The sequence below is a fragment of the Mytilus edulis genome, chromosome 8 (genome assembly GCF_963676685.1).
Source record: "Mytilus edulis chromosome 8, xbMytEdul2.2, whole genome shotgun sequence".
NCBI lineage: Eukaryota > Metazoa > Mollusca > Bivalvia > Mytilida > Mytilidae > Mytilus > Mytilus edulis.
The window spans coordinates 32682800-32694726 of record NC_092351.1 but is presented as its reverse complement, the minus strand read 5'-3'; the positions used below and the strand labels follow the sequence as shown (position 1 = coordinate 32694726).

General features: G+C 36.7%; 1 protein-coding gene across 2 annotated transcripts; it reads left to right on the top strand.

Moving 5' to 3' along the window:
• The first annotated feature begins 3686 nt into the window (after positions 1 to 3686).
• LOC139485396 (uncharacterized) lies at positions 3687 to 11490 on the top strand. 2 transcript variants are annotated; one of them, XR_011655309.1, is made up of 2 exons: positions 3687 to 10891; positions 11427 to 11490. XR_011655309.1 is itself a non-coding variant. In XM_071269854.1 (2 exons), the coding sequence occupies exon 2, from the start codon at positions 4486 to 4488 to the stop codon at positions 10549 to 10551; it is 6066 nt and encodes a 2021-aa protein (XP_071125955.1). In that variant the 5' UTR covers positions 3688 to 3819; positions 4355 to 4485; the 3' UTR covers positions 10552 to 11490. The 2 variants fall into 2 exon arrangements, 1 of the variants encoding a protein (XP_071125955.1); XM_071269854.1 differs by having other exon boundaries at positions 3688 to 3819; positions 4355 to 11490.
• Positions 11491 to 11927: the final 437 nt, after the last annotated feature.

The following is an 11927-nucleotide window of genomic DNA, read 5'->3' as shown; positions in this document are numbered from 1 at the left end:
TACAGAATATTGGCCAAATTTATATTAATTAAATAAAATTATTGGCTGCATTGTTACACTTTATTTTATAATTACTTTTAATTACTGTTGATTGAATTTTGATTGCTAATAAGGTATCATTTGAAATCTTTGATATCACTGATTGTTATATGGATTGTCTTTGATGGATTAATAATGAAAATAACATTTATTCAATTACATACAAATAATTTAGTCTTCAGTTGTTTTACATTTAAAAATACAATGTAGTGCTGAAATTCACAGAAATTTAAATTTCCTAGTAAGGTAAACGTAATAACATACAGACACAAACTTAGTCCTCAAGGCAATACCTTGAAGTCACAATATCTTGTAGTCCTGAAATGTACAGAAACTTATAACCTAATCCTAGTAGCACTGAGCTAGCTATAAACAGCATAATACATCGTAAATATTCGTCCAAATTGTAGACTGACTTCAACACATTCAATTATATACAAACAACGCAACACTATACAAAAAAATAAAACCAGGGCGAACGGACTCGAGGCGAACAGGTATTAGGGCGAACAGAAACTAGGGCGAACCAGAATCAGGGCGGACGGACCCGGATTCATGTCAGAACATACCATTAGAAGATTCTCTACTATATGGCAACTTTAAAACTTTTCATATACGTATTATTGTATTTTCATTTATTTATTTCAGTTTCAAATGTCAAAATATTACTAAATATAACCAAAAACAAAGCAAAGTCTACATGAGTGCAAGATCGTTGATTTATATTATATTTTTAAATGTCTAAATACATTGAATTAATAAAAATAACTGAAATAAAGATTTATTAGAGAAGAGTGCATTACATGTTAATATCTGATTTCCCCGAGGTAGCAGACTATATATATACAAATTTCCTGTGTCTTTGATAAGACAACCGTCAAAAACGTTTTAGGTGTAATACCACCAAATCATGGCACGTCACATCCGGTTGAATACGAAATCCTATCTGGGATCCTATATTGGTCACATCCACTGTCCTATACCGACCTGTGCAGACGATGTCACGAGTTCGTGGTCTAGTGGTTAAGACCGATGGCTACAGTGCTGAAGGTCCCGAGTTCGATTCTCACTCGGGGTGCTAAAAATATCAGCACATCAGAAGGGTAATTTTCACCCTCTCACACACATCTCTGGTACCCAGACCGGAGTTTAAACTAGAATGGGTACTTTGGGTGCCTCGGTTGGAGATCAATCTTCTGATATCTCTCTGGTTTGTCTGTTTCCACCGAGTTGCCCTGTGGTTCTCTCCCGGAGTACTTCGGCTTCCTCCACCATAATAACAGACTGCCCGGTGTCCTAGCACTCCCTTTGTGTTGGGTGGGGATTGATTGTCCTTGTAAAAATAATTGTCGTATAAACATACGTTAGTGACACATCTCCATTAATCCCGTTAGGGAGTGTACATGGATGCCACTGTACCCTCGCAGCTTTCGAGGGGTTCTTCGGATATCCGGCGGAGGCATTTACCAGTACATACATACATACACTCTGGTAGTGAATGACCCTACCAATATGCAAACCCTTTTGTCAACTGTGGAGAATTACAGTCAACAGGAGAAGTATTCATTACAGCCTACAAAATGTAAAATTATTAAAACTGGGAAACCAAAAATAGAGGATAATTTTTATTTCATATTAAACGATACACCCATTCAAAATGTTGAAACAGCTGTACATTTAGGAATTACCCATAGTAGTAACCCGCGGCAAACCATTCCAATCCATGTCCAGGAAAACATCAACAAAGCAAGGAGAACAATGTACAGCTTGATGGGAACAGGCATGCATGGCAAGAATGGTCTTAATCCCGTAGCATGCCTGCAATTATTCCAAGTTTATGTGTTACCAGTACTCATTTATGGTCTAGAAATACTATTACCAAATTCTACTCAAATGGAACCAATTGAAGTCTTCTATCGGAAAAGTAGCAAACAAATTTTATCTATCCCCAATAACACAACAGACATGGCTGTATATATACTGTCGAGTACCATTCCAATAATCAGTAAAATGCATAAACTAGCTTTAGGAACCTTTGCAAACATTTCAAGACAGGAGAACTCTATCGAAAGACAAGTTGCAGAAAGACAAATTCTTATCTCAACAGCCGTTAAGGACAGTTGGTTCACAAAAATTAGATCCTTATTAATTAAATACAGCCTACCATCAATTTTTAACATTTTAGATGAACCACCCTCGAAATTAAAATGGAATAACCTATCAGGAAAGCAATTGACACCTACTGGGTTGATCATGTGGTGACCATGTCTGTCTATTATAAAAGTATTTCATATATCTCTACAGCTAATTATAGTACTGGTCATCTTCACAATGCTCTGGCAAGTATACAGACTTCTGCAAAAGACATCCAACGTCTCCCCATCAAACTACGACTCCTTACTGGTACATATATTCTCCAATGCAACAGGGCAGCTTTTAACCAGATTGACATCAACCCAACATGTCTTTTGTGTGAGGAGGGCTCTGAAACATTATATCATTTCATTCATTCATGTCCTGCTTTAGCTTTTGCTAGAAATTATCACATGCTTGAACTTTCACATATTCTCAATAATAGCGAGCTCTGCGTCAAGTGTAGATCATTAGAAAAGCTAGAGATTAGTACTCAACTAATATTGGATGCTAGTGCCTTGCTCTGTAATTGTCAATGTAAATGTGGATGTACTGACTTTCTTCATCTTGTAGAGAACATTAGTAGAAAACTTTGCTTTGCGTTGCATATTAGACGTAATACACTATTATTAACATTACCGACGAATAAAAAGAAAGGGTTACTTGCTACCACTCAGTCAAAGGCGTGAATATTTAAAATCTAAATTGTTCTGTTTTAGATTTAAAAAGAAAAAAAAGTGTGAGAAACATTTGTGGGTGTTATATATACCATTTTTCCTATTCTGAAACCAGAGGTGTGTCTTTCAAAGGCAGGATATTCATACAAGACAAGACAATAGGTCGAAAAATGTTCTGATTTTTTTTTTGACAATTGTCATCACGCAGCAGTTTTTAGATTAAAGAAAACTGACCAAAATGTTATAGAGAAAAAGAGAATAATGGGGTACAACTCTATAAGGAAGAGTAAGGTTATACATTTCTAATATTATGGAAGTGACTGTAAAGAATGTATAACTCTCACAATTATTGACAAATTTAATATTAAATCATTTTTTATGAGAACTGTGCAGAATAATTATAAAACAAGAATGTGTCCCCAGTACACGAATGCCCCACTCGCACTATCATTTTCTATGTTCAGTGGACCGTGAAGTTGGGGTAAACCCTCTAATTTGGCATTAAAATTAAAAAGATCATATCATAGGGAACATGTATACTAAGTTTGAAGTTGATTGGACTTCAACTTCATCAAAAACTACCTTGACCAAAAACTTTAACCTGAAGCGGGACAGACGGACGGACGGACGGACGAACGGACGAACGAACGGACGCACAGACCAGAAAACATAATGCCCCTCTACTATCGTAGGTGGGGCATAAAAAGAAGATGTGGTATGATTGCCAATGAGACAACTGTCCACAAGAGACCAAAATGACACAGACATTAACGAATAAGTCTTGTTTTAAACAATATATATATTTTTTTAATCTAAACCAAGTAATAAAGCTATGCTGGAACGATTTCCGGAATTTTGTAAAGCTTTTTCCGATTTGATTTTTTTATTATTGAATTACGATAACTTCCTTGAAACTATCACGTTTTAATTCTATCATCTAAAAGTAATAATCTGTTAATCCAAGCACAATGTAAGTAAATTTTTCATGTCTTTAGTGCACATTTAAATAGTTCTTAATGCATATTAATTGTAGTTTTTGTATGCTGCGCGATAACGGCATTTTCAGATTATTTTGTCAAAGGGTCAAGTTGCGAGATTTTTTATGTATGGAACGCCATCCGCGTTATTATATTATGATTGTTTTTGAGAATTATGATATTTTTTAACATGTATTTGAAATTTAGAAATAATTTCATTTATTATTTACATTTAATTGTGTAATTAAAGTGTAGATTTAGGTAATTTCTACTGATAAGCCATATTTTTCTACTTTGAGATATTTTCATGGTACACCAGGTATATAAACATGCAGTTACAATTTTGTGAATTTGTACTGTCTTTTAATATTTCTATGTGATACTGGAACAATGCACACTTGCTATGTGCTATATAAATTGCTAATTCAGACATTTTCATCTAATTATGTTCTTAGCATGTTGCTATTTTTATTAAGGTATTTTTTCTGTAACAAATTTCTACAGTATTGTTTTATTTTTATATTGTAGCTTTTCACCGCATTCAGTATATGACAATTGTACAACAATTAACAATAAAGATATACCATGGTTAGCTGTGTTTACTTGTGAGACAGCACAGTGAAAAGATTACTTGAAGGATCCTTACAACACACTGGTACATGTCCGCCATGTTTACAGACAGTCGTGAAGGAGACACAGATCAACGAACTAGTCAGATGACTGAAAAGGGAACTCTGTTCCACCAGGAACAAAAGGACACTCACATAAAAAGGGCAAAAGCGTCAAGTTTCATGTTATCAAATTGTATGAACAATCTTAATACACTACCAAAGTCTTTGTCAGCATTACAAAGTGCAGAAACAGATTTAGACACTGTGTACAAAAGATATGACAAAAATGCAAATGAGTACATTGATTTTCTGTCACGTTCAAGAGATTCAGAAGCCCAAAACGAATTGGAATCATACTGGGTGATAATGACTGATGTTAAAAACAAATACAGTATGTTAATGGACAAAATTCAGTTTGCAAAGGAATCCATAGAAACAAAATCAGTTAAATCGCACACGTCACAAAGATCAGACAGAACTCGTTCGTCAGCATCTGGGAGTCGTACAGTTGGGCTAAGAGCCAAAGCAGAATCCGAAAAAATAAAGCTCAAATATGTTGAAAAAGAAGTGGCATTGAAAAAAGAACAATTTGAAAAATCCTTACAGCTAGAAATTCTTGAACAACAAAAAAATGCAGCAGCGGCTGATGTAGAAGCAACTTATCTAGAGAGACATTCTCAAGGCGGATCTGAACATGATGGGTCTGATATATTACCTAAAGAGGAAATTGGTGCGTTCGAAAGAACTTTAAACTATCTAGATGGATTGGGCTCTACTTCTCCACAAGACAAACCTCTATCAGCTGAAGCAAAATTGTTTGTACCTGCAGTCTCGCCAGACTATTTTCAAAAAGATATTACTGCTTCTACACCAATAGTACAGAACATTGTTCACACTATTCCTAAACAAACAACTACTGCAAAACCAACAATGCCAGTCCAAGGGCCAACCACTTTAATCTCAGCTTCACACAATAGCGCTGCTGCAGAAACACAATTTACAACGTTTCTTATTAAGAAAAACTTATTATTAGAAAGTTTTCAACAACAAAGATTTGACGACAAGCCAGACCGTTACATCGTGTGGAAAAAACAATTCAAAGTTATGGCTGCTGACATTCAATGTTCTGCATTAGAAGAAATCACTCTGTTGACAAATTGTGTAAAAAAGGATTCCGATGCTTATCGTCTGATCATGAGCACCAGGGCTTCATGTGCCGACAGTCCAGACTTGTGTTTAACCAATATTTGGAATAGACTAGACCAACGTTTCGGTTCAGCAGAGTTATTAGAATCTGCTTTGAAAACAAAACTTTCAAATTTGCCAAATATGATTGACCGTAAAGTTCTTTATGACCTACACGATTTGCTAAATGAAATTCAGGCTGTGAAAACACTCCGAGAATATAGTGTGATATTTTCATACTTAGACTCCTCACTAGGCATTAGACCAATAGTTCAAAAACTGCCAAAGTTTATTCAAGATAAATGGATCACACGAGTGGTGAATTATAAGAAGCAGAACCAAGTGATTTTCCCGCCTTTTAGCGAGTTCTTAAAATTCATTGGTGAAATAAGTGTTATTCGAAATGACCCAAGTCTCCTTTTTGAAACACCTATGAATCAGTCAACAAGAAAACCAAGTTACAGTAAACCACAAAACACTATGTACAAACAAAAAGATCAGCATCTTATAACGGCAAATAAGATGGAGGTAAATTCTACTCCTGTAACAAAGTCAAACTCAAACTCAACACATGCCTGTTTGATTCACATTGGAGCCAAACACACCATTAATGAGTGTAAAGCTTTCCGGAGCAAAAGTTTAGAAAACAGAAAGACTCTGCTTCGAAGTCATAACATTTGTTTACGTTGTTGCGATACTTCAGACCATTTTGCAAACCGTTGTCGGGCTCAGATACAGTGTGACATATGCAAAGCGTCAACTCATTGCACTGCTCTTCATATAGACTTTAACAATAATAATGCAGACATTAACAATAACTCAAATCAAAGAACTGGTAATGCTGCACCAAAGCATGGCGAGGAGACACCAGCAGAAGTAAGCTCTCGTTGTACCGAGATTTGTGGTATTCCCAGCTTTACAGGCAAATCATGCGCAAAAATTCTTCCAGTGCGAATATTTCCGGAAGGACAATCGGACAAAGCTGTACTCGCATATGCAATGCTTGATGACCAAAGCAATAGGACTCTAGGAAAAACTTGTTTGTTTGATAGCTTATCTGTTGAATCTGAAACAATCGAATACAAGATGGAATCATGTTCCGGAAGGTCGACAAGTAGTGGACGGATTGTAGGAGGACTGGTAGTTGAAAGCGTCAGTAACAATCTGCAAATGAAATTACCACCTGTTATAGAATGTGACAATATTCCAGACAATCAAACTGAAATTCCGACACCGGATGTTGCTCGCCATTACCCACACTTGCATGACATTGCTCATCAATTACATGAACACGACGCTTCTATGAAAATAATGTTACTGATAGGCCGTGACCTTTCAAGTGCTCACCACGTTCTTGAACAAAAGTTAGGACCTCCACGGTCACCTTTTGCACAACGTTCACCACTAGGCTGGACTATCATTGGTGATGTTTGTCTCTTTGGACAACATTGTCCTTCATCAGCGGAGTGTGATCAGAATTTCATCATAGATAATGGGCGCCCTACGAGTTTGAAACCATGTGAACAAATTATTAACGTTCGAAAAACATTCATCAGAAGTGAACAACCCCAATTGACAAAATATAACATTTTCGAAACAACTAGTCACGACAATAAGCCCGGACTGTCAATTGAAGATCGTAAATTTCTAGACATAATGGACAAAGAATTTCGCCTAGACTTTGATGGTAAATGGGTAGCGCCTTTACCTTTTGGTTCACCACATTATACTATGCCAGACAATTATCTGCTTGCGCTTAATCGTGCCAAATCTCTAGATGCTTCACTGCATAGGAATGAAACAAAGAAGCAGCATCTACTCGAATTCATGCAGAAAATTATTGACAATCACCATGCTGAAATTGCCCCGTATCTACCTCCTGATAGAGAACGTTGGTACCTTCCATTATTCGGGGTATATCACCCTCGCAAGCCAGAGCAAATTCGCGGCGTCTTTGACGCATCTGCAAAATTCAACAATGTTTCACTGAATGACCAGCTGCTTCAAGGTCCTGATCTCATCAACAGTCTTCTCGGAATACTTATTCGATTTAGAAAAGAGATGGTAGGAGTAGTCGCTGATATCCAGCAAATGTTCCATTCGTTCCTGGTACAGGAAGAACATAGAGATTTCCTCAGATTTCTATGGCACAAAGATAATGTGATTGAAAACCCACTTGTTACTTACCGTATGCGTGTACATGTCTTTGGGAATCGACCTTCGCCCTCAATAGCTATGTATGGATTACGTCGAATAGGAGAATTAGCCACTGAATCTCATGGTGACGATGTGAAGAATTTTATAAACAATGATTTCTATGTTGATGATGGCTTGAAGTCTTGCCCGTCAAGCCAAGATGCTATAGACTTGATTCTTAAAACCCAAGAAGCCATGAAAATGCATGGAAATCTGCGACTTCATAAATTTGCGTCCAATAGCAAAGTTGTTATGAATGCGTTGGAACCCGGAGACTTAGCAAAGGGACTCGTGGATATGGACTTTGAGAAAGACTCACCTACTCAGCGTAGCCTAGGTCTGCTGTGGGATTTAGGATCCGATACCTTTAAATTCAGCATCTCTAATGAAACGAAATCAGCAACGCGTAGAGGCATACTCTCAGTTGTTAATAGTCTTTACGACCCAATGGGATTTATCTCCCCAATAACTGTGCAAGGCAAAATCATACTTCGAAAAATAGTGTCTTCAACATTTGATTGGGATGATCCATTGCCTGAACATTTGTTGACTGAATGGAATAAATGGAGTCAAAACTTACCTGACTTAGAGGATTTGCGCATACCCCGTATTATCGTGCCAAATCTTAGCAATGCTGTAAACAAGGAACTATTTATTTACTGTGATGCGTCAGAACTTGCCATTGCAGCTGTGTGTTACCTTCATGTTAGTTATTCGGATGGTTCTACTTCTACTGGATTCGTGCTAGGTAAAGCCAAGGTTGCTCCAGCGAAATGTACCACCATTCCAAGACTAGAACTCTGTTCTGCAGTGCTAGGGGTTGAAATTGCTCAGATTGCAGTGGACCACTTGCAGATCAATATTGATAACATCAAATATTTCAGTGATAGTCGAGTAGTCTTAGGCTATATTAACAATGAAAAGAGACGCTTTTTTGTTTACGTAGCCAACCGTGTTGCAAGGATCAGAAGTTATAGCGAACCTACTCAATGGCTCTATGTTCGTTCTGAAAAGAACCCTGCAGATATAGGAACTAGAGGTATTCATCCCGCAGACTTACAGAATAGTCTCTGGCTACATGGGCCAAGCAGAATCGAAGCACCTAATGTATCTTTGGATAAAGATTCCGACTTCTCACTCATTCAGCCAGATGTTGATGTGGAAATCCGTTCGAACAAAGTTGATATTGAGAATGTTAAACCGAATGGTCTTGGCAACAGTGTATTTGAGAAATTCTCTGATTGGAATAGATTGAATTTTGCCTTAGCTACAGTTCGAAAATTCATTCGGCGTCATTTAAATTTGAAGCGATCAGATGGCTCAAAGAACATGGACAATGTTGAATTGCTGCACAACACAGAGCAGCTTGTTCTAAGAGAGGTACAGCAGCAATTTTATGAAAGTGAATTAAATGATATTCGTGACTCAAAGCCTCTAAACAAACACAGTTCTATCGTACAACTGGATCCATTTATCGGCAATGATGGGCTCCTACGTGTAGGTGGACGCTTGAAACATATTAAATTTGATTCTTCCTTCAAGAATCCTATCATCTTACCTGCAAAACATCATGTTACAACTCTTATCGTCCGTAAATACCATGAAGATGTGAAACATCAGGGACGCCATTTTACTGAAGGCCGAATTCGTTCAGCAGGATACTGGGTAGTAGGTTGCAAAAGACTTGTTTCATCCATTCTGCACAAGTGTGTTACTTGCAGAAAACTCAGGAAAGAATTCCAATGTCAAAAAATGTCAAACTTACCTGTTGATCGCATTGAGCCTGAACAACCACCTTTTTCGTCTGTCGGCGTTGATATGTTTGGTCCGTGGGAGGTGTTAACAAGGAAAACCAGAGGCGGTGCAGCAAACAGTAAACGATGGGCTGCTCTCTTCACATGTCTTGTAACACGAGCCGTCCACATCGAAGTCGTGGAGGAGATGTCAGCTTCATCATTCATTAATGCGTTACTCAGATTTCAAGCAATACGTGGTCCCGTCAGAATATTTCGTTCAGATAGAGGCACAAATTTTGTAGGTACCGTGAATGAAATGAATATAAATGTCATAGAAGTGGAAAATGGACCGATTAAGAATTTCTTACAAAAACATGGAATTTCATGGATCTTCAATTCACCACACTCTTCACACATGGGAGGAGTGTGGGAAAGGATGATTGGTGTGACTCGTCGTATTTTGGATGCCATGCTGCTTGAATATGGATCTCGTAGTTTGACTCATGAAGTACTCACAACATTCTTAGCCGAGGCTAGTTATATCATAAACTCTAGACCACTCGTTGAAACATCAACAGATCCTAACAATCCATTTATTCTCTCACCGTTGACATTACTCACTCAGAAATCTAATGTATTGCAATCTAACATCATAGATTTTGAAACTGTTGACAAAAAGGATCTTCTCCGTAAACAGTGGAAAAGGGTTCAAAATCTCGCTGCAATCTTCTGGAAGCGTTGGAAAGTTGAATACCTCAATACACTACAAAATCGAAGGAAATGGACTTCTGTAGAAAAGAATGTTTCACTAGGTGACGTTGTACTCGTTCGTGACAAGGAACTCTCTCGAAATTCTTGGCCTTTGGGTATTGTTACAAAAGTCATGCCCAGTGATGATGGACTAGTCCGAAAGGTAGAACTCAGAATGATTATAGATGGCAACCCAAAAACATTCTTGCGTCCTATCAGTGAAGTGGTTCTGCTTGTAGAACAATAATCAGTGTTAAAGTACATGTGAACTTTGAACTTTGGTATTTTTGCATATATTTTGACATTATTAATGAAAAAATGTTTAGTCTTCTAAATATGAATCAATGTCTTATAAACACTTGTAAATATGTACGTTGCAAGTTTCTTTTTTGTTTTTATTTTTGATATTGTTGAGTTTAAGGTGAAATTTTCAATATCAGGCGAGGAGTATGCTGGAACGATTTCCGGAATTTTGTAAAGCTTTTTCCGATTTGATTTTTTTATTATTGAATTACGATAACTTCCTTGAAACTATCACGTTTTAATTCTATCATCTAAAAGTAATAATCTGTTAATCCAAGCACAATGTAAGTAAATTTTTCATGTCTTTAGTGCACATTTAAATAGTTCTTAATGCATATTAATTGTAGTTTTTGTATGCTGCGCGATAACGGCATTTTCAGATTATTTTGTCAAAGGGTCAAGTTGCGAGATTTTTTATGTATGGAACGCCATCCGCGTTATTATATTATGATTGTTTTTGAGAATTATGATATTTTTTAACATGTATTTGAAATTTAGAAATAATTTCATTTATTATTTACATTTAATTGTGTAATTAAAGTGTAGATTTAGGTAATTTCTACTGATAAGCCATATTTTTCTACTTTGAGATATTTTCATGGTACACCAGGTATATAAACATGCAGTTACAATTTTGTGAATTTGTACTGTCTTTTAATATTTCTATGTGATACTGGAACAATGCACACTTGCTATGTGCTATATAAATTGCTAATTCAGACATTTTCATCTAATTATGTTCTTAGCATGTTGCTATTTTTATTAAGGTATTTTTTCTGTAACAAATTTCTACAGTATTGTTTTATTTTTATATTGTAGCTTTTCACCGCATTCAGTATATGACAATTGTACAACAATTAACAATAAAGATATACCATGGTTAGCTGTGTTTACTTGTGAGACAGCACAAAAGCAATTTTGATTTTGTCGGTTTTATATTATTCTAGGTATTGCACGATTGATTGATTAGTTAATTGTTACTTAACATTCAGTGGCAAATATTTATGCATGTTCATGACGAGAACTAATTAGCAATAAATACAATATGACTGTATAGGTCCGGTAAAAGAGGTCATCTCGGTAGCAGGTCGAGGAAATTTGGAATGCCACGAGAAAATGAGAGTATATTGGATAGGGACAGAAATTTAGCCTTTTAAACGGAGAATCAGTTTTTGCAAGGGTTTTTTACAAGAGGCAACGGATCTAACATCTCTATTTTGACCGGTCGTGGCTGCGTACTTGATACATCCCTCAAAGCCAAACGGACGCCTCACTTTGACAAGGGTTTTACTGCCGGTCGGAAGATGACCTGTTGTGACA

Coding starts and splice junctions, on each gene's coding strand:
- LOC139485396 (XM_071269854.1), top strand. CDS start 4,486: ATGTCCGCCATGTTTACAGACAGTCGTGAAGGAGACACAGATCAACGA.